Source organism: Calypte anna, chromosome 1 (genome assembly GCF_003957555.1).
Source record: "Calypte anna isolate BGI_N300 chromosome 1, bCalAnn1_v1.p, whole genome shotgun sequence".
Classification (NCBI taxonomy): Eukaryota; Metazoa; Chordata; class Aves; order Apodiformes; family Trochilidae; genus Calypte; species Calypte anna.
In genome coordinates this window covers 197,390,280-197,412,482 of record NC_044244.1, presented here as the reverse complement: position 1 = coordinate 197,412,482, position 22,203 = coordinate 197,390,280, and the positions used below count along the sequence as shown (strand labels likewise).

Below are 22,203 nucleotides of genomic sequence, written 5' to 3'. Positions count from 1 at the left end.
TCTCCCCTCTTGCAGCTGGAAACCCTTCCCCCTCATCCCATCCCTCCAGGCCCTTGTCCCAAGTCCCTCCCCAGCTTTCCTGGAGCCCCTTCAGGCACTGGAAGATGCTCCAAGGGCTCCCCAGAACCTTCTCCTTCTCCTTCTCCTTCTCCTTCTCCTTCTCCTTCTCCTTCTCCTTCTCCTTCTCTTCTCCTTCTCCTTCTCCTTCTCCTTCTCCTTCTCCTTCTCCTTCCCTTCCCCTTCCCCTTCCCCTTCCCCTTCTCCCTCTCCTTCTTCTCCTTCCCCTTCCCCTTCCCCTTCTCCTTCTCCTTCTCCTTCCCCTTCTCCTTCCCTTTCCCCTTCTCCTTCTCCTTCTCCCTCTTCTCTCTCCTCTCTTCCTCCCCTCTTCTCTCCAGACTGAACACCCCCAACTCTCTCAACCTGTTCCAGGCTCTCCCCACCCTCAAATTCCAGAATTTCTTCCCCATCTCCAACCTCAATCTCCCCTTTCTCTCAAACTTTTAACCCAGTTCCCTTCTCCTCTCCCTACCCCCCCGTGTCCAAAGCCCTCCCCCAGCTTTCCTGGAGCCCCTTCAGATATTGGAAGGTTGCTCTGAGCTCCCCTGGGAGCCTCCTCTTCTCCAGGCTGAACAACCCCAATCCCTCAGCCTGGCTTCCCAGGGAGCTGCTCAGCCCTCTGAGCATTTCAGTGCCTCCTCTGGACACCTTCCAGGAGCTCTGTGTCCTTCTGATGCTGGGGACTCCAGAACTGGACTTAGGACTCCAGGGGGGGTCTCAGCAGAGCAGAGCAGAGGGGGAGAATCCCCTCCCTCAATGCTCTCTGGGCTTCTGCTGATGCCCCCAGGACCTGGGCTCAGGTTCTGAGCTCAGCTTCAGCTTCTGCTCCACCACCACCCCAAAATCCTTTCCCCCCATCCTTTCTCCTCCCAACCTCTCTTGTCCACGGGATTCCTCCCCCCAGGAACAGAACTTTGCCCTCGGGGAACCTCATGCAGTTTTTATGAAGTTTGTTTCCTGGGAAATTCCCTTTCCACACAGAAGTTACCAAAGCAGATGTTTTATTTCCACCCCTACAGACACCTCCACCACTTCCCCCCCATTTCCCTTTTTCCCCCCTTCAAAGAGCACTGAAAAATAAAACACAACAGATCATTGCAACACAAGAACCTCTCTAACCCCCAAATTAAAAACAAAGCTGAGTTGTAGTAACAAATATCACCTATCACACCAAAAAACATCTCCCTACAGAACCTGTCTGCCTCACCAGCCCCAGAAACTTCCCTGTGCACATCTCAAACGTGCTGGGAAGGAAAATAAGGTTGGAAAAAGCTATTTGGACATTTCTCTCCACTCTTCAGCTGATCCAAGCACCTAAAGGTTGGAAAGTTGGTATCTCCTGACTATCCCATCTCTGCAGCATGTGTAAATTTGCTTCTCCCAAGAAGCCACCTGAAAAAAAGAACACAGTGAGGGGAAAAAAGCTCAGTATTTAACACAAGTATCTCTCATGTGACAGCAAAGAGGAAAATTCTGGCACTTAATGAGAAATATTAAACTTTCCTTTGGGACTTTCAGAGGGAAGAGGGGGGGGGTGTCCCCTGAAGAAGGTTTTAAAGGATCACTCAAGGTTTCACCAGCAGCAGAGCCAGGTGAACACTCACACAACATTTCTTCTGTTAGATTCAAACAGGAAAATCTATTTTTTTTTCACTTTTTTCTTGTGTTTTGCTCACACCCATGTGTCATGCAGGGCAAATCTCAGCCTTGGTGTGAGGCTGAGCATTACCCTTGAGGATGTGTGTTGGCCAGGAAGGGGAAACTGGGCCATAAAGCTGGAAGTGGCTAAAAAAAAAATAAAATAATTGCCACCAGCACCATCAGGAACCTGGCTCAAACTCCCTGACCCCTGCAGGGTGTCTGGAAACACAACTTTGGGGTCTCCAGTCACCAGGAGACAAGAGAAGACAGGCAAGCAACAGAGAAAAGCTGCAGGTTTTACCCTGCTGATCTTCCAAGCACAATTAATTGCCATTTCTTTACAGAAATATGACTTTTTTTCCAGAGCTACTCCAAGTCCTCAGCTGCTCCACTGCTTGGGTTGCTCCTGATGGAGATAACGGCAGCCAGGGAGGGTTTGTTTGTGTCAACATTAAGGTGATTCAGTAGAAAAAGAAACACCAAATAAGGTTAAAAGGGAAGGAACTGATGTGGGCTACCAAATGCTGAGCCAAATCTTCATAGAACCATAGAACTGGCTGGGTTGGAAGGGAGCTCAGAGATCATCAAGTCCAACCCTTGATCCACTCCCCCCGTGGTTCCCAGCCCATGGCACTCAGTGCCACATCCAGGCTCTTTGGAAATAGCTCCAGACACGGAGAATCCACCCCTTCCCTGGGCAGCCCATTCCAATGCCTGATCACCCTCTCCAGAAAGAAATTCTTTCCAATCTCCAACCTAAACCTCCCCTGGCACAACTTGAGACCATGGCCTCTTGTCTTGCTGAGAGTTGCCTGGGAAAAGAGAGCAACCCCCCCCTGGCTCCAACCTCCTTTCAGGGAGTTGCAGAGAGTGAGGAGCTCTCCCCTGAGCCTCCTCTTCTCCAGCCTCAACACCCCCAGCTCCCTCAGCCTCTCCTCACAGCATCTCTGCTGGATCCCTTCACCAGCCCACTTGCCTCCTTTGGACCTGCTCCAGCACCTCAAGCTCCTTCCTGAGGGGCTGAGGGGCCCAGAACTGGACACAGGACTCAAGCTGTGGCCTCCCCAGAGCTGAGCACAGGGGCAGAATCCCTTCCCTGGACCTGCTGGCCACGCTCTTCCTCAGCCAGCCCAGGATGCCATTGGCCTTCTTGGCCACCTGGCCACACTGCTGCCTCCTCTTCAGCTTCCTGCCAATCCCAGCTCCCTTTCTGCCACTCTGTGCCCAGCCTGGAGCTCCCCATGGGGTTCTTGTCTTGAACCTCATCCCATTGGGATCAGCCCAACTCTCCAGTCTGTCCAGGTCCCTCTGCAGAGCCCTCCTGCCTTCCAGCTGATCCACACTCCCCCCCAGCTTGGGGTCATCTGGGAATTTGCTGATGATGGACTCAATCCCCTCATCTAAATCATCAATGAAGATGTTGAACAGAACTGGGCCCAACACTGATCCCTGGGGGACACCACTAGTGACCGGCCGCCATTTGGATGCAGCCCCGTTCAGCACCACTCTCTGGGCACTCTCTTATCTGGCATCACCTTCCTCCCCTCCACACCCCAGTCCTGACCTTGTACACAGGGTCACAGTCAGGTTCCGTGAGGTCGAGGACGTAATCGAGGTCCTGCTGGACAACAAAGGAGGTTCCATCCCCTGAAGGAGCAGGAAAGAGATCAGAGAGGAAGGAATATCAGGCAATTAGTGACAGAAGCCTTAATTACACACAGATCCACCCCACCTCACAGGGTATGGAGCACCCAGAGAGAAGGAAACATGTGGGCAGGGTGTGAGAGGGCTGGGAAATGGCTCCAGCAGCTGAGGAGAACTTTGACAGTTTCATTTCATAAAATGTGGTTTGGGTTGGAAGGGACCTTCCAGCCCCTCCAGCTCCAACCCCTGGATGTGCAGGGACCCCTCCCACAGACCAGGTTGCTCCAAGCCCCATCCAACCTGGGCTGAGACACTGCCAGGGATGGGGCAGCTTCTCTGGAAAACCTGGGACAGGGGCTCAGCACCCTCACCCCAAACAATTTCTCCCTCCCCAAGATCTCCTCTCCATCTCCCCTCTTGCAGCTGGAAACCCTTCCCCCTCATCCCATCCCTCCAGGCCCTTGGCCAAAGTCCCTCCCCAGCTTTCCTGGAGCCCCTTCAGGCACTGGAAGCTGCTCCAAGGGCTCCCCAGAACCTTCTCCTTCTCCTTTCTCCTTCTCCTCCTCCTTCTCCTTCTCCTTCTCCTTCTCCCTCTTCCTCTCCTCACTTCTCTCCTCCAGACTGAACACCCCCAACTCTCTCAACCTGTTCCAGGCTCTCCCCACCCTCAAATTCCAGAATTTCTTCCCCATCTCCAACCTCAATCTCCCCTTTCTCTCCAACTTTTAACCCATTTCCCTTCTCCTCTCCCTACCCCTCCATGTCCAAAGCCCTCCCCCAGCTTTCCTGCAGGCAAACACAGTTTGCAGGAACAGAGGAGGAGGTTGGGGTTGGAAATCACAAGGCAAGAAACAATCATGTAAAATCTGCTCCTACTCATGCATCCCCTTTTCACCAGGGACACTGCCCAGCCCTCTTCTACATCTCAACCTACACTGCTCTGCATGAGGGTGACAAAGAGCCCAAAACTCCTTGAAATCCCTGGGAGAATTTCTGCTGGAGTTACCTTGGCTGGCAATAAATCCATCTCTGTAGGGGAGCAGGGAGAGCACAGGAGCTCCTGATCTGTGGATGATTTGGATTGGAATGCTAGAAAAAGGAAAAGAAAGAAGGGATGAGAATGATTTTCCCAAGGAAGCTGTGGCTGCCCCATCCCTGGCAGTGTCTCAGCCCAGGTTGGATGGGGCTTGGAGCAACCTGGGCTGTGGGAGGGCTCCCTGCACATCCAGGGGTTGGAACTGGAGGAGCTTTTGGGTCCCATCCAACCTAAACCATTCTAGGATTCTATGATGTTTTTCCCCAACATGTATGGTTTTACACTTACCCATGGGAGGTTTATTGGGTGTCAGTGTGTGTGTTTGGGCTTTATACTGGATTCAGGGAGATTTCAATGAGATATTGGGAAACAATTCTTGAATTTGAGGGTGCTGAGCCCCAGGTTGCCCAAGGAAGCTGTGGCTGCCCCATCCCTGGCAGTGTCTCAGCCCAGGTTGGATGGGGCTTGGAGCAACCTGGGCTGTGGGAGGGGTCCCTGCACATCCAGGGGTTGGAACTGGATTTTCCTGCTTTTCTTGCAGGTGTTTCCAAAAGATGGAAAGCACAACAATGGAGCACAAAGCCAGCAAATGCCTGCATGGATTATGGACAGGGATTATCCTTACAAAAAAGCAGAGACAGAAATTTAGAGCTCATCCATATCAAAGACTCCTCAGTCTTTGGTGCCAACCTCTGCTGCCCCACCCAAAAGCACCCCCTGGATGTTTCCCTGCTCAGAGCTTGATTTGGACACCAATAAACCCAAGTCAGAGCAGCTCCTGTCCTCAGGGACAACCCAGTTCCAGTCCTGTGCTGGAGTGAGGGTCAGGATGGATGTTAGGATGCTTCAGAAACACTTGGATCCCAGGGGGGGAGGAAGGAGATGTGCTTTTGGTGAGAGGAATACTGCTGCTAACAAGTTTTCTGCTCAATTTAACTCCATACCTATAGTTTATATATAATTATTAGATATATTTTTATGTGACATAATACAGACAGTATATGAACATCATTTTTATATAAATTAATACTTTTTTATTTTTTTAAAGCAATAATCTGAGAGGTTTGAGAAGTCAAAAACCACCCCTGGTCAAAAATCAAGACTGAAAAAGCTTTTCAGAAATTAAGGAACCCCCAGCAGAACCTCAGGAAACATTTTCCAGAGAACATCCCCTCAGATCAGCAGCAGGAATGAGCTCCTCAGGAAAAGAGGAACATCCAGAAACTGAGAGAGCCCCAGCTTGGGTTGTCCCCACCCTTCAGAAAAAGCACTGTCAGGAGCCTCCATCTACCCCTACTTCCTAGCAAAAAAAAAAAAGAAAAATAAATAATTGTTGTTTAAATACTTGTAGCTCCAGGCACTCACTTTGTGTTCCTCACATCCAGCTGATAAATGTTCCCATCCTGAGTCCCAGCAAGGAGGTAGGAGCTGGAGAGGAAGGTGCAGCAGTTGAAGGCATCAGATCCAGTGAAGAGGAAGATCTAGGAAGAGAGGAGAAGGATCAGACATTCCCAGATGAGGACACAGCCAGGAGAAGGAAGGAATTATTTATTTAGAGCTCAGGGAATTGTTTTGGTTGGAAAAATCCTTAAAGCTCCTCCTGTTAAAGTTCAGCCAGCACTGCCAAGGTCACCACTCAACCCTCAGCACCACAGCTCCAGGGCTTGGAAATCCCTCCAGGAATGATGGGGATCCCACCACTGCCCAGGGCAGCCTGGGACAGGGATGACAACACTTTGAGGGAAAAAATTATTCCCAATATCCAACCTAAACCTCCCCTGGTGCTACTTGAGGCCATTTCCTTTTGTTCCATCACTTGTAACTTGGGAGAAGAGAACAACTCACTCCAGACTTCAAATTCTTGTTTGAGAACAAGGTTTCCCCTCAGCCTCCTTTTTTTTCCAGCTCCCTCAGCTGCTCCTGCTCAGATTTCTGCTCCAGACCCTTCCCCAGCTCCATTCCCCTTCTCTGGACACACTCCAGCCACTTAATGTCCTTCAATCATGTGTAACATGGGAGAAGAGACCAATTCCCCCCTGATTTCAACCTCTTCTCTGGGAATTGTGGAGATCCAGAAGGTCTCCCCTCATCCTCCTTTCCTCCAGGAGAAATATCCAACCTAAACCTCTCCTGGCACAAGAAGCCAATCCAGTTTCTCCTAGGTTTCTGACCCCTCAGCTCTGCTCCATGACTGAAGAACAGAGCTCCAGCTTCACTCTTGCCAAGCCAGCACCCTCAGTGAACATTCCTGGAATTCCTCAGGAGAAAGGAAGTGCCACAGAGTGATGGGAAAACCAAGGTCAGGCTCAGAGTCACCTCCAGACACCCACAAAGCAGCAAGACCAGAGCTGCAGGGCAGCTTGGCAGAGACCTCTCCTTCCCCCCAGAGCCACAGCCTTTTTTTAGAGGCTTTTCCCAGGTGAGGGTTTTGCCATCTCACTGAGCAGGCCCCCTGAGCTCATCAATTCCATTTTTCTTGCCAGGAGAAGTTCAAACTCTTTGTTTTAAGGAGCTCCTGCCCTCCTGCCCAGGATGGACCTGGTGAGATCTTCAGAGAGCTACCAGCTCTCCTCTGTTCTTCACCAGGAGGAGGGAGCTGAGATGGTGATCACTTGAGCTTCCCTTCTCCTGCATTCCCAGTGACATCTCCTGCTCACTGCTTAAATAATTTACCCTATTCCTGGGTTGAATTCCTGATCAATTTACCCCTCAATTTACCCCAAACCCCATCCAAACCTTGATGGAGGAAGGAGAGAAACCATCACTTTATTGGACCAGGTTTTAGTTCCTCCTCCATGGAATACAGAGAGAATCAGAGAATTTTAGGGGTAGGAAGGGAGCTCTGGAGCTGATCCAGTCCAACCCCCCTGTCCCAGCAGGATCCCCCAGGGCAGGACACACAGGAACACATCCACATCTCCAGAGAAGGAGACTCCAGAACCTCTCTGGGCAGCCTGGGCCAGGGCTCCCTCAGCCTCACAGGGAAAAAGTTCTTCCTTCTCTTTCTGTGAAACTTCCCATCTTCCAGCTCCACCCCATTCTTCCTTGTCCTGTTCCTGGGCACCCCTGACCAGAGATTGTCCCCTTCCTCTTGCCCCCCAGCCCTCAGCTATTGATGGACATTCAGCAGATCCCCTCTCAGCCTTCTCTTCTCCAGCCTCAACAGCCCCAGGGCTCTCACTCTTTCTTCCCAGCAGAGATGCTCAAGTCCCTTCCTCACCCTCCCAGCTCTCCCTTGGCCTCTCTCCAGTAGATCCCAGACTCTCCTCAACTGGGGAGCCCCAAACTGGAGCCAGAATTCCCAGTTTGGTCTCCCTAAGGCAGAGCAGAGGGGGAGCAGAACCTCCCTGGATCTGCTGGACACACTTTTCCTGATGCCCTCCAGGATCCCACCAGGACACATTGCTGAGCCCTGGGGATGGGGGAGATGCAGAACCAAAGATGGGCAGCTCAGCCCCTGTCAGCCTCCAGGCTGCTTCTGTTTCTTTCTGTGCCACCTGCAGAACCTGCCTGAGGGAAGGTGCTGGAATAACCCCAGATTTCCCTCTTTAGATTGAACCTGACTCAATTTCCCTGCATCTGACAAACCCAGGAGCTGTTGCAGCAGCAATGGAAATGAGGGAAGTGACATTTGGGAGCTGATTTTAGGGCAGTTTCTCTGTCAAGCAGGTGCTTTTGGTTATTTCAGACTCCTTACTGGCTGCCTGCTCTGCAGTCCCACTCCTTGGAGCTTCCTGTCTTCCCGAGCCAGCAGCAGGATTTTCCCTTCTGTTCCAACCTCACGTTCACCTGAGGAAAAAAAAAAAGAATCATTAATTCCAGCAGTGGGAATGCAGCAGCTCTTGATTTGGGTCAGTTTGGGTTGGTTTGGTACCCAAACCTGACCCTGCTGAACCTACATCAGCATTCCTCCAAACCCTAAGAACCCAGCTGCAGGAAGACAGGTCAGGCATGAGAGATCCCAGGCTTAAACTGCTGGAAAAAGCTCAATTCCTCTGCAGGATTGGAGAGGAATAGAATCTGGTGACCCAGTTATCAGTTCTGGTGACCCAGTTGTAAGTTCTGGTGACCCAGTCATCAGTTCTGGTGACCCCCATTCCCATCCCCCGTGGTACAAGGGCCCCACACCAGGCACTCAGATTATTGGTGAGAAACCTGCAGAGTTTGGGAGAGGTGGATCAGAGCATCAGGGAATGGCTTGGGATGGAAAGGACCTTCCAGAACATCCAGATCCAAGTCCAGATCCACTTCCAACCCCAGACACCTCCCTCCCAAGCAATCATAGAATTAGGGAATGGTTTGGGATGGAAGGGACCTTAAAAATCATCCAGTTCCAACCCCCCTGCATGGGCAGGGACCCCTCCCACAGCCCAGGTTGCTCCAAGCTCCATCCAACCTGACCTTCCAGACTTCCAGGGAGTAACTTCTAGGAGCAACCTGGGCCAGGGGCTCACAAGGTGAATTTGAAGGGAGAGAAGGTTGAAGGGAGAGAATTCATAGAATCACAGAATTGTCTGGGTTGGAAGGGACCTCAGAGATCCTCAAGTCCAACCCTTGATCCACTCCCCCCGTGGTTCCCAGCCCATGGCACTCAGTGCCACATCCAGGCTCTTTGGAAAGAGCTCCAGACACGGAGAATCCACCCCTTCCCTGGGCAGCCCATTCCAATGCCTGATCACCCTCTCCAGAAAGAAATTCTTGCCAATCTCCAACCTAAACCTCCCCTGGCACAACTGCAGACCATGGCCTCTTGTCTTGCTGAGAGTTGCCTGGGAAAAGAGAGCAACCCCCCCCTGGCTCCAACCTCCTTTCAGGGAGTTGCAGAGAGTGAGGAGCTCTCCCCTGAGCCTCCTCTTCTCCAGCCTCAACACCCCCAGCTCCCTCAGCCTCTCCTCACAGCATCTCTGCTGGATCCCTTCACCAGCCCACTTGCCTCCTTTGGACCTGCTCCAGCACCTCAAGCTCCTTCCTGAGGGGCTGAGGGGCCCAGAACTGGACACAGGACTCAAGCTGTGGCCTCCCCAGAGCTGAGCACAGGGGCAGAATCCCTTCCCTGGACCTGCTGGCCACGCTCTTCCTCAGCCAGCCCAGGATGCCCTTGGCCTTCTTGGCCACCTGGGCACACTGCTGCCTCCTCTTCAGCTTCCTGGCAACCCCAGCTCCCTTTCTGCCACTCTCTGCCCAGCCTGAAGCTCCCCATGGGGTTCTTGTCTTGAACCTCATCCCCTTGGGATCAGCCCAACTCTCCAGTCTCTCCAGGTCCCTCTGCAGAGCCCTCCTGCCTTCCAGCTGATCCACACTCCCCCCCAGCTTGGGGTCATCTGCGAATTTGCTGATGATGGACTCAGTCCCCTCCTCTAAATCCTCACTCAAGATATTAAACAGCACTGGGCCCAACACTGATCCCTGGGGGACACCACTAGTGACCGGCCGCCATTTTGATGCAGCATTTTTTTTTTCATTTTAAGAGAGAGAATTTTGAGAGCAGGATCCTTACTAGGAGCTTTTTCAGGTGTTCCCAGGTTCAGGGAGTTGTCAGCAGTGCCCACAGCAATGCCATTAACAGGAGAGCCACAGTCAGTGATGATCCCCAGGCAGGAGGATTTTCCACAATCCCAGAGGCAGGCAGTGCCATCCCTGGAGCAGGAGAGGACATTCCTTCCTCGATCCACTATGGCAGTGTCCAAAATCCCTGTGTTCAGACAGACAGCATGGAAAGCAGACTGAGAGAGTATCCCATTTCCCAAGGAGAAGCTCCAAGACACTGTCCCCAGAGTGCCACCCACAGACACCCAAATTTGGGGGGGGGACAGGGAGCCCCAGCATCAGGCAAGGCAGATTTGTGGGAAGCAGCAGCTCCCAGGAAACCACAAAGAGCAGGAGCTGGCAGGAAGGGAAGATCTCAGCAGGAATGGTCTCCCAGGGGGAGTTTGAAGTCTCAGCTCCATGGGACAGCTCAGATAAAGAGGAATAATATTAAAGGGTTGGAGCAGAAGGGTCTTGAGGTCCCTTCCCACCTGAGATTCTGGGATTCCATGAAAAGCCTTTCCCTCAGGAAAAAAAAACAAACAAACCACAGCAGCTGTTGGGTTTTTACCTCCAAAATCAACCTCTGACTTGGGCAGAAAATCCTCTGGCCCCAAAATCTTAACTCATTGCCAAGTCCAGCTCTGGATTATCCCAAAATCTGCATGGGACAAGTGGTGCCCACATCCTCCAGCCATGGTACAACATGGGAAGAGCAGGTTTTGGGGGTGACCAAATCCCTAAAGATTTGATTTCCCTATGGGGTGTTGAGTCCTACACCTGGAAAATGATGCAGTGGGGTTTGTTTGGGGTTTTTTTTTGGAAGGGAACAGTTGGATGGTTAGAAAATTTAATGGACATTTTCCCAAGAGTCATTAAACCCAAGCTGAAGTGACACAGCAAGGCAAGGAAACTGCAGCAGCTTGGGCTGGAGCTGAATTTATTCAATGAATAAAGTCACCTGCAGAGCTGGGGGGAGGCAGCAAGAGTTGATCTGACTGAAATTCTGCTCCCTCCCCTGCCACAGGACATTTGGGGGCAAAATCTTGTGAATCCAGACAAGCAGAGGAGAGGAGAGCAATGGCAAGGATCATGCAAAACAAGGTTTTGTGTTAATCAAGTTTTAGGTAACCAAGCACGAGGATTATTGAGCTTTTCAGCAAAGTTTTGCAGCTTTTGAGAGAGGGAAAACCAGAGCCTGTCCAGAGCACTGAGTTGTTCAGGAAGGAAATAATTTGGGGTTGGGTTTTGGGGCATCTGCAGCCACATCCACAGCTCTGGGTAAGGTGTAAACAGGAGTGAAATGGGAACGTGTTTAAGTATTCCCTAAAAATCCACCCCACTTCCAAACAAAGCAGTTCTGGGAAACAAATCTTCTTTACAGAGTTTAAGAGAAAGTCTCTCCAGAAACTGTTTCAATCCCAGCTCCCAGGAATCTTTTTGGCAGCTGATTTTCTTGGAGTTCTCTGGGGACTCAGTGTCCATTGGAGGTGTTTACAGTGTGGACCCTGAACACAGGGAAGGGAATTTAACTCTCCCCAGCAGGTGGAAAGCATCCTCTGCTCTAGGAGGTGAAGAATTAAATCTCATTTTCAGCAGCAGGGGCAAAGCTGAATATTTGCCCTCAGCAGAAGGGGGAAGGAGTTTATTTCAGCCCTTCTTAAGAAAGAATCACTGAAGTATCTTTGCTGCTGCCCTTTCAGCAAGACTCCAGGCAGGGAACTGCTTGCCCAAAAAACTGCTCCATGTGATTTCTGGGCAAAGAAAAATTAAATAAAGAGGTTGTGGAGCAACTGAAAGGTGAGCAGGGTGATTTGGGTGCATTGGGAGGCAATCCTAGTGCAGTGCAAGGCACTGAAAGCACAGCAGAGAATCAAATGTCCTCTGCCTCCAGCTCTGGCACTCCCACCAGGTTCAGGGGCTGCATCCTCCTTTTTTTTTTTTCCTTAATTAATGAAGGAAGCAGAGGTCAGTGAGAGAAGCAGCTTCAGGTGTCTAACAGAACTACCACTACCACCTTTCAACCTGAGTTCTGGGAGCTTGAAAAAAAGGCAGAGCACAAAAAGCAGCAACTCAGCATTAGCCCTGGGGTGCAAGAAAACCCCACCCATGGCAGATCAAGCACTTGAAAAGCTGAATCCTCTGAATCCTCTGTACCTCCTTTGTGCCCTTTAAATGTTACCACACAGCTGGCATCTTCTGCTGACCAGATCTTGAGCTGGGCATCCATTCCCCCACTCAGAACCACGAGGCCCGAAGGGAAAAACCTGCAACAATTCACATCAGACACATGGCCTTCCAATAGTCTCTGGAAAAACAAAGAATTCTGTGCTAGTTCCATTGTCAGTACCCTCACACCAACCAATTTCATGTCCTAGGACACTGGAGGACTTGGTGTTCTCAGGTGGGCAGAGGGTTAAGCTCCAATCTCCTGCTTTTCTCAGCCCCAGCCAGGATTGGAGGGAGCAGAGCTGCTTTGGGTCTTTCTCTGCCACTTTTGGAGGTAATTATTTAGCAAAGGATACAAGATTTTGGGCCAGTTAGATGTTAAATGTCTTAATCCTCTGCCAAACAAGCAGCTCTACAAAAAAACACCTTAACTGGGAAGGCAGCTGCTCATGATGTGATGATTTATCCCAGGCAAAGACGTTTTTTTCCCTGATTTCTTCTTTATTGCAGAAGAAATTCAGTGCCTGGAGGACCCAGGGTAGGAGCTGCCAGTTCCTTCCTGCACTCAGAACCTCATTCCCCTGTCCCCAGTCTTATTTTTCACCCTGGGACTCCTCTCCACATTTAACTGAGCAGCATTTCCCTTAGGATAAATCATGCTTTGACTTTAAAACCTCTCCAAGATGTTGAGTTTCAGGTCAGTTTTGCACCCCAAAAGTCAGATTCTTGCTTGCAGGCAGCCTGACCAAAGCTGTGGCCAAATGACTTCAGCCATGTCCCAGAAATCACCCAAAATCAAAGCAAAATCTTCTTACTCTGATTTCTCCATTTGCTGCCTGCCAGATTTTCATGGTCCCATCTGTGCTGGCAGAGACACCAAGCCCTCCACCACTGGAAATATCAAGACAGGTGATCTGCAGGAAGGGAAAAAAAAGAAAAAAACACCAAATTTTAGCTTTACATCACCCTGTTTTTAGAGATTTCTGCCCAAGAGCCTAATTCTGTCCTGGAGGAGTATTTTTACCAGGTCTCAGTATGATTATTTCCCCAAGACTCATTTAAAGCACCCAGAAGAGCTCCCATCCTCCTGGCTAAAGAGTTTTAGCCTGATAAATATTCCAACATTTCAGCAAAGGACTTCCCAGTCCTCACCTCACCCATTCAACATGTTCCCTGAGATAGTAGTTAAGCTCTTAAGAAACAAAAAACCAAGTGAAAGAAGGCGTTTTCTAGAGGACATGGGCAGCAAAAAAGAAAAGAAACCAAACAGAAATCCTCCTCAGTTTATTCACACAGATTGCTGCATCCCTCCTTCAAGAAGAAGCTGCTGCTCTGGGCTGACTCAGGGCTTGGGTGAGTTGGATGAAGGGATCCAGGCACAAAGACCTCCAGATTTCTTCTAATTGCCACTGAATTTTTGACAGAGAATTTGTTATTCTCTGCCTGAGACTCCAAAGAGAAACTGGCAAAGCAGGGAGAAAAATGCTGAGTCAGAAACCTGGACAGACAGGGGGCTGTGCTCCAGATTTCTCTCAGGTGAAGCAGAAATTTGGATTCTTTTAGCAATTAGTGAGCCCTGCAGAGGGACCTGGAGAGACTGGAGAGTTGGGCTGATCCCAATGGGATGAGGTTCAAGACAAGAACCCCATGGGGAGCTCCAGGCTGGGCACAGAGTGGCAGAAAGGGAGCTGGGATTGGCAGGAAGCTGAAGAGGAGGCAGCAGTGTGCCCAGGTGGCCAAGAAGGCCAATGGCATCCTGGGCTGGCTGAGGAAGAGCGTGGCCAGCAGGTCCAGGGAAGGGATTCTGCCCCTGTGCTCAGCTCTGGGGAGGCCACAGCTTGAGTCCTGTGTCCAGTTCTGGGCCCCTCAGCCCCTCAGGAAGGAGCTTGAGGTGCTGGAGCAGGTCCAAAGGAGGCAAGTGGGCTGGGGAAGGGATCCAGCAGAGATGCTGTGAGGAGAGGCTGAGGGAGCTGGGGGTGTTGAGGCTGGAGAAGAGGAGGCTCAGGGGAGAGCTCATCACTCTCTGCAACTCCCTGAAAGGAGGTTGGAGCCGGGGGGGGTTGGTCTCTTTTCCCAGGCAACTCTCAGCAAGACAAGAGGCCATGGTCTCAAGTTGTGCCAGGGGAGGTTTAGGTTGGAGATTGGAAAGAATTTCTTTCTGGAGAGGGTGATCAGGCATTGGAATGGGCTGCCCAGGGAAGGGGTGGATTCTCCGTGTCTGGAGCTATTTCCAAAGAGCCTGGATGTGGCACTGAGTGCCATGGGCTGGGAACCACGGGGGGAGTGGATCAAGGGTTGGACTTGAGGATCTCTGAGGTCCCTTCCAACCCAGACAATTCTAGGATTCTATGAATTTCTGTGCAAAGAGAAAAAAAAACCTGAGCCAAGCTGTCCCACTCCAGGCTGAGCTAACTGTCCAGCTTCAGAGCTCCCTGATTCCCAAGCCCACAGGCTGTTGCTTGAGATGTTTCTGAAGCCTGAATTTCCTGAAATGCTGCCTCAAAACTCCTTTACCCACTGAATTATCAACAGCTGCTTCCTTTGCATCATCTCTGGGAGAGCTGAATCCTTGTGAAGAGAGCAGATGTTGGAGTTTGGGTTCTTGTAACTCCAGATGGTTTTGCTGCCTCCTGGGAAAGGCACCATGGTGCTTGTGGAGAGAGGCAGCTGGGACTCAGGTGCTTCTCACAGCATTGAAATGCTCAATCCTAAAATCCTAAATCCTAAAAGAGAGCTAATTCAGGCTTGAGTGACACCAGCACAGCTGCTAAGTGACAGAGGTGTTCCCAGTTTTGAGTAGCAGCAACAATAAATAGGCTTAAAAAAAAACCCCCAAAACACAACTAGATGGATTTTATTAGAAAAAAGCTCACACTCAGGTTGCAACCTGCAAAAAAAAAGAAAGGGTTTGGTAAAAAAATCACTACTCTGTAGGGGAACAGCTGCCTTGTCTTAGAAGCACTGAATTTTTAAGGCTGGAAAAGATCTCTGAGCTAATTAAGTCCAATTATGAACTCAAAATCACCATTTTCTAAACTGTTTGTTACTCCTCTTTCACTTATTCTTCTTGTTTTATTTTTTATTACCAAGCTGACAGACAAAGCCATGCCCTGGGCCACCCCTCAGCAGGAGCACCCAAACCTCATGGGTGCTCCCAATTCTTTCCACCCTTTTCCCTTCCCAAATTTACTTACACTTTTCTGGTGAATCCTAGAAAAAGTTGTGTAGGGGGCCAGGAACTTTGTGGAGACATTTTCGTGAGGACAAGAGAGGAGAATGCTTTTCTAGAGGAGAAAAAAGGGGGAAAAAAAGAAGGAGAAGTGTTGATAATCCTGAAAACACAGGGTCTGGGCCAAGCTGTGGCTTCTCCTGGCCTGAGGAGGTGCAGAAGTGAGCTCAGCTCCTTCCTCTTCCTCAAGATGAAGGCTCTGGGTGGCTGCTACAGCCCCAGCACCACTCTGGGAAGCTGTGGAGCAGCTCCTAAAAGGGAGGTGTCCTGGTTTGGGGCAGGATAAAGGGAATTTTCTGTCTTGTTCTTTTGCTTTCAGCTGAGTCTCTTGTAAGAAGGAAGAACCAGCCTCTAATTGCTCTAGGGATGGTTTAGATCAGATCTTAGGAACAATTTCTTCCCCAAAAGAAGGAACTTGGCTGCCAGGGCCAAGTGTCACCATCCCAGGAGGGATTTCAAAGCTGTGGTGCCAAGGGACATGGGGTAGTGGTGGCCTTGGCAGTGTCAGCAGTTGGACTGACTGATCTTAAAAGGGTTTTTTCCAACCCAAATTATTCTGTGATTTAACAGAGCAAAGTGGTCTTGAGAGCCAAAGTCTGAAAGCAGCACAAGTCTGGGATAGGAACATCTCCTCCTCTTGAGACCTTTGGTGCCTTCACCTTCAGACAGCATCTGCTTGCCAAAGGGTGACCTGAAGCTGTCAGAGCATCTCAGGCTGAGCTGCTGGCTCCTTGCAGATGGGTGTCCTGGTTTGGGGCAGGATAAAGGGAATTTTCTGCCTTGGACTTTTGCTTCCAGCTGAGTCTCTTGTAAGCAGCTGCACTGCTGAAATGAACAGCAAGTTTCTCAGGCAGTGGCTGCTGCTGGGACTGATCCCACTCCATGGTTAGAGTTCCAGCTGGAGCCTGGGCTGCAGAACCAGGGACACTGCTCAGCTCTGAGGAACATTTTGCCCTCCAGAAGGAGAAAAGGAGTCAAGAGGTCCCACCTGGAACCCTCCTTTGGGGAGGAAGGGACAAGAGAGATGCCAGAATTGAGCAAACAGAGGATTCCGTCCCATCCACCTCATCCTCAGGAGAAATTGGAGGGATCCCCAGGCTCAAACCCCTTCCTGCTTCCCCTTCTTCCCCTCTCCCTCTTTGCTTGGGCATCCTGGGAGGATCCCATCCATTCCTCTGCCTCTGCTCCTGATCCATGCCAGCCTGAATCTGTGTGTTCCTGCCTCCAGCTCCCAACTGCTGCTGACTCCAGGATTCCAGCCTGGATTTTCCCAGGGCTGCCCTGCAGCCTGGGTGGTGATGTGAGAGTTATTGGGGGCAAGGGGGGAGGAACCTGGGATCAATTTTCCTGTCTGTTTGTAGAGATTGAGTCATTTTTCCTATTTCTCATTCCTGTTTCCTTCAAGCTGTGTAGTTCAGTTCCCAACCCATCAGTCTCTCTCCCTTATTCCCTCTCCTTTCTTTATCAGGGAGCAGCTGTTAATTGGTTTAATTGCTGGGCAGTGTTAAACCCTGACAGAAGGAAAGCCCAGGAGAGCAGGATTGGAGGGATTGGAGCCTGCAGGGAGCTGGGGGGGGGCAACTTTAGGAGTTTCAGAAAGTTTTGGGGGTTCCTGAGCTCCCCCCTCCCCCAAACCCCTGGCACCTTGGTGACTTCCCCAACCAGGAAGCCCTCAGATGCAGAGATCTCTGGGGTGCCCTCAGGGCTGAGGCCTCTGCAGGTCAGGCTGCCATACAGGGTGGGCTTCCCTGGGGGGGGGGGAGAAAAACAAAACAAAAACCCTATCCATCAGCTCACCCACCCCTCAGACCCCACCCCAACTCAGCCTCCCCTCCCCCTGACCACCCTCTGCTTCTAAAAATCCAAAGGGAACCCCCCCCCCAGCCCCCTCCTCACCTCCAGGGCACCCTCACAATCTCCTTCACCCCCTCCTAACACCAGCAGGTTCCCCCCCCCCCCAAAATTTCCTCACCCCCTCTCCTGACCCACAGCCCCCCCCAAATTCCCTTCCCTCCTCCTGACCCCCAGGACCCCTTCTCAAATGCATCCCCCCCCTCCTGACCCACAGCCCCCACCCCAAACTCCCCCCACCCCCACTTCTTCCTTCCCCCCATCCTCCTCACCCCCTCCTACCCCACAATCCCCCACATCTCAACCCCCCCCCACTCCTAACTCAAAGCCCCCCAAAAATCCCTCACCCCAATCCCCACCCCACAGTCCCCCAAGAACTCCCTTACCCCCAACTCACAGCCCCCAAAATTCCCCCTCACCTCCCCTAACTCAGAGCCCCTCAAAAACCTCCTCACCCCTCCCTAACCCACAGCCCCCCATAAACTTTCTCATCTCCATCCCCCTCAACCCCCAACCCAAAGCCCCCAAAACACTCCCTCACCCCCCTAACCCACAATCCCCCCAATACCCCTCACCCTCCCTACCCCACAACTCCCTAATCCCCCCTCACCCCCCAAAATCTCCCTTCACCCCTTCCTAAACCAGTCCCCAAAACTCTCACCCCAGTCCCCCTCACCCCCAAAACCCACAGCCCCCCATAAGCTTCATCTCAATTCCCCTCACCCCCCCCAAACCACAGCCCCCACAAGCTCCCTCACCCCAATCCCCTCCACCCCCTCTAACCCACAACCCCTCCACTCCCTTCACCCCAATCCCCCTCACCCTCCCCAACCCACAGCCCCAAAAAACTCCTTCACCCCCCTTAACCCACAACTCCTTCACCCCTTCATAACCCATAACCCCCCCAAACTCCCCCTCACCCCTCCCTAACCCACAGCCCCCCGAAACTCCCTTCACCCCAATCCCTTCTACACCCCTAAACCAACACCACCCAACCCCCCTCATCCCAATTCACAGCCCCCCATAAACTCCCTCATCCCAATCCCCCCACCCACACAACCCAAAACTCCCCCTCACCCCTCCCTAACCCACAGCCCCCCATAAACTCCCTCACCCCAAGCCCTCCCCAACCCACAGCCCCCCAAAACTCCCCCTCCCCAACCCACCAAAAATCCCTCACCCCAATCCCCCTCATCCCAACCCCCAGCCCCAAAAAACTCCTTCACCCCCCAAAACTCCCCCTCACCCCTCCCTAACCCAAAGCCCCCCATAAAACCCTTCACCCCCCTAATGCACAGCCCCCCCAAACCCCCCCTCACCCCTCCCTAACCGACAGCCCCCCATAAAACCCACAGCCCCCCAAAACTCCCTTCACCCCAATCCCTTCTACACCCCTAAACCAACACCACCCTACCCCCCTCACCCCAATTCACAGCCCCCCATAAAGTCCCTCACCCCAATCCCCCCCACACCCCTAATCCACAACCCCCCAAAACTCTCCCTCGCCCCTCCCTAACCCACAGCCCCCCATAAACTTCCTCAATTCCCCTCACCCCCCAAACCCAAAGCCCCCCATAAACTCCCTCACCCCAATCCTCCCAACCCCCCTAACCCACAACCCCCCAAAACTCTCCCTCACCCCTCCCTAACCCAAAGCCCCCCAAAACTCCCTCACCCCCCCTAACCCACAGCCCCCCATAAAACCCCAAGTCCCCCCTAACCCAGAGTCCCCCAAAACTCTCCCTCACCTCTCCCCAACCCACAGCCCCCCATAAACTCCCTCTCACCCCCCAACCCACAGCCCCCCATAAAACCCCAAGCCCAAGCCCCCCAGAACTCCCCCTCACCCCTCCCTAACCCAAAACCCCCCAAAACCCCCTCACCCCAACCCACAGCCCCCCATAAAACCCCAAGCCCCCCTAATCCCACAGCCCCCCAAAACTCCCTTCACCCCAATCCCTTCTACACCCCTAAACCAACACCACCCAACCCCCCTCACCCCTCCTAACCCAGAGCCCCCCAAAACTTCCCCTCACCCCCCCTAGCCCCCAGCCCCCCTAGACTCCCCCACCCCAACCCCCCCTTATTCCCCCCCCCAAAACCCTCCTTCACCCCCAAACCCACAGCCCCCCGTAAAACCCCAAGCCCCCCTTAACCCCACAGCCCCCCAAAACTCCCCCTCACCCCTAACCCACAGCCCCCTATAAACTCCCTTCACCCCAACCCACAGCCCCCCATAAACTCCCTCTCACCCCCCAACCCACAGCCCCCCAAAACCCCCTCATCCCTCCCTAACCCACAATCCCCCATAAAACCCCAAGCCCGAGCCCCCCAGAACTCCCCCTCACCCCTCCCTAACCCAAAACCCCCTCACCCCCCCAACCCACAGCCCCCCATAGAACCCCAAGCCCCCCCAATCCCAGAGCCCCCCAAAACTCCCTTCACCCCAATCCCTTCTACACCCCTAAACCAACACCACCCAACCCCCCTCACCCCCCCAAACTCCCCCTCACCCCCCCTAATTCCCAGCCCCCTAAACTCCCCCACCCCAACCCCCCCTTATTCCCCCCACCCCAAACCCCTCCTTCACCCCCAAATCTCCCCCGTCCCCCCCAGCACCCACCGGGACTCCTGCAGCTCACCCAGGCTTCCCCCTCCTCCCTCCTGCGGGGAGCAGAGCGGGGGTGAGGGGGGGGCAGAGGCTGAGAGGGGAGGTTCGGGGAGGTTCGGAGGGTTGGGGAGGGGTTGGGGGGGGTTCGGAGAGTTCAGAAGGCTCGGGAGGTCTGGGGAGGATTGGGAGGGTTCGGAGAGTTCAGAAAGTTCGGGGGGATTCGGAAGGTTCGGGAGGCCCGGAGGGTATTGGAGGGGTTCGGGAGAGTTCGGGGAGGTTCGGAGAGTTCAGAAGGCTCGGGGGGGTTCGGAGGGTTCGGGAGGTCTGGGGGGTATTGGGGGGGTTCGGGAGGCTCGGGGGATCCGGGAGGTTCCGGGGGGTTGGGGGGGGGAGTCGAGGGAGTTCGGAGGGATTCAGGAGGTTCGGGAAGGTTCGGGGGAGTTCGGGAGGTTGGGAAGGTTCGGGGAGGTTCGTGGGGGCTCGGGAGGGTTCGGGAGATTCGGAGGGGCTCGGGGAGGTTCGGGAGGGTCTGAGAGATTCGGGGGGTTTGGGAGGCCCGGGGGGTCCTGGTGGGGCTTGGGGGGGTTCAGGAGGTTCCGGGAGGTTCTGCAGGTTCGGGGAGGGGGGGATTCAGGAGGTTCGGGGGAGTTCGGGAAGTTGGGGAGGTTCGGGAGGGTTCTGCAGGTCGGGGAGTTCGTGAAGTTCCGAAGGTTCGGGGGGTTGGCGTGGGTTCGGGTGGGGTATTGGGGTTCGGGAGGTTCGGGGGGAGTTCGGGAGGTTCGGAGTGGCTCGGGGGGTCGAGGATGTCCGGGGAGGTTCGGGAGGGACCGAGAGATTCGGGAGGGTTGGGGGGGTTCGGGAGGGATCGAGAGATTCGGGAGGGTTGGGGGGGTTCGGGAGGGATCGAGAGATTCGGGGGGGTTCGGTAGGTTCGGTCCCACCTCAGGGTTCGGCTCCAATCGCTCTGGATCCTCAGGGCCGCCGCCATCTTCCCGTCCCCTTCCCGTCGGCCGCCAAGGCGGAAGCGGAAAGGCGCCAGCCAATCAGAGAGCGCGTCCGCCGCCACGCCGGGCCTGCTCTTAAAGGGACCGCGGCGCCGTCTGAGGGGTACGGGAGGGGGTCCGGGTCCGGGTCCGGGCACCCATGGGGGGGGGGGGGGGGTGAGGAGTAAGGGAGGGAGCACCTTAGGGAGCGGTATGGAGGGAGCTGGGGGGAGGAGGGCGCCCATGTGGGTGGGGGGCCACCCATAGAGGGGTGCAGGAGGGGGCTGGGGACCCATGGATGGGAGTAGGGTGCCCTCTCCCTTCCTCTCCCTTCCTCTCCCTTCCTCTCCCTTCCTCTCCCTTCCTCTCCCTTCCTCTCCCTTCCTCTCCCTTCCTCTCCCTTCCTCTCCCTTCCTCTCCCTTCCTCTCCCTTCCTCTCCCTTCCTCTCCCTTCCTCTCCCTTCCTCTCCCCTTCTTCTTCCTCTCCTCCAGGCTGAACACCCCCAACTCTCTCAACCTGTTCCAGGCTCTCCCCACCCTCAAATTCCAGAATTTCTTCCCCATCTCCAACCTCAATCTCCCCTTTCTCTCCAACTTTTAACCCAGTTCCCTTCTCCTCTCCCTACCCTCTCTGTGTCCAAAGCCCTCCCCCAGCTTTCTTCATAGAATCAGGGGGGATAAGACCCCAAAGTGGGCTCTTAAAAAGCCCCCCAAGTTTCTCTGGAGGTTCCTTTTACCACACAACAGAATTACAGGATTTTCAGGGTTGGAAGGGACCTTCCAGCTCCTCCAGTCCCAACCCCTGGATGTGCAGGGACCCCTCCCACAGCCCAGGTTGCTCCAAGCCCCATCCAACCTGGGCTGAGACACTGCCAGGGATGAGGAATCTTCCACCACCTCTCTGGACAACCTGTGCCAGGCTCTCCCCACCCTCCTGGTGAAGAACTTCTTCCTAACTTCCAACCTCAATCTCCCCTCCTCCACTTTGAATCCATTCCCCATGTCCTATCCCTCCCTGACATCCTCACAAGTCCCTCCCCAGCTTTCTTGGAGCCCCTTCAGATCTCTGAAGGTTGCTCTGAGCTCTCCTTGGAGCCTTCTCCTCTCCAGACTGAACACCCCCAACTCTCTCAGTGTCCTCACTCCAGAGCTGCTCCAACCCTCTCAGCATCCTCCTGGACCTTCTCTGGACACATCCCACACTTCCCTCTCTCCCTCCTCACAGGATGGCCAGGCCAGGCCATGCCAGGAACCATTCCAGGTTGGCAGAAGCTGGAGCTGAGGATGCTGAGGACCCTCTGGATTCCATCATCTCCCAGTCAGGCTGCAGGGAGCAGCACCAGGAGCTGCAGTTCTGCATGGCTGAGAAGAGGGACTGGAGGCAGTGCCAGAACCACCTCAGGGCCTTTGGGGACTGCATGGCCCAACAGAACCGAGCCAAGGAACTGGGCAAGGG

General features: G+C 53.4%; 1 protein-coding gene across 1 annotated transcript; it reads right to left on the bottom strand.

The window, feature by feature from the left end:
• Window positions 1–1,045: 1,045 nt before the first annotated feature.
• Window positions 1,046–20,779, bottom strand: PAAF1 (proteasomal ATPase associated factor 1). The gene is made up of 12 exons (XM_030464827.1): window positions 20,706–20,779; window positions 19,777–19,817; window positions 16,947–17,050; window positions 15,268–15,357; window positions 12,889–12,987; window positions 12,062–12,212; window positions 9,876–10,070; window positions 8,076–8,167; window positions 5,744–5,859; window positions 4,349–4,431; window positions 3,263–3,345; window positions 1,046–1,449 (listed from the first exon to the last, which is right to left on the bottom strand). Exons 1-12 carry the CDS (start codon window positions 20,750–20,752, stop codon window positions 1,372–1,374), a joined length of 1,179 nt encoding a protein of 392 aa, XP_030320687.1. The 5' UTR covers window positions 20,753–20,779; the 3' UTR covers window positions 1,046–1,371.
• Window positions 20,780–22,203: the final 1,424 nt, after the last annotated feature.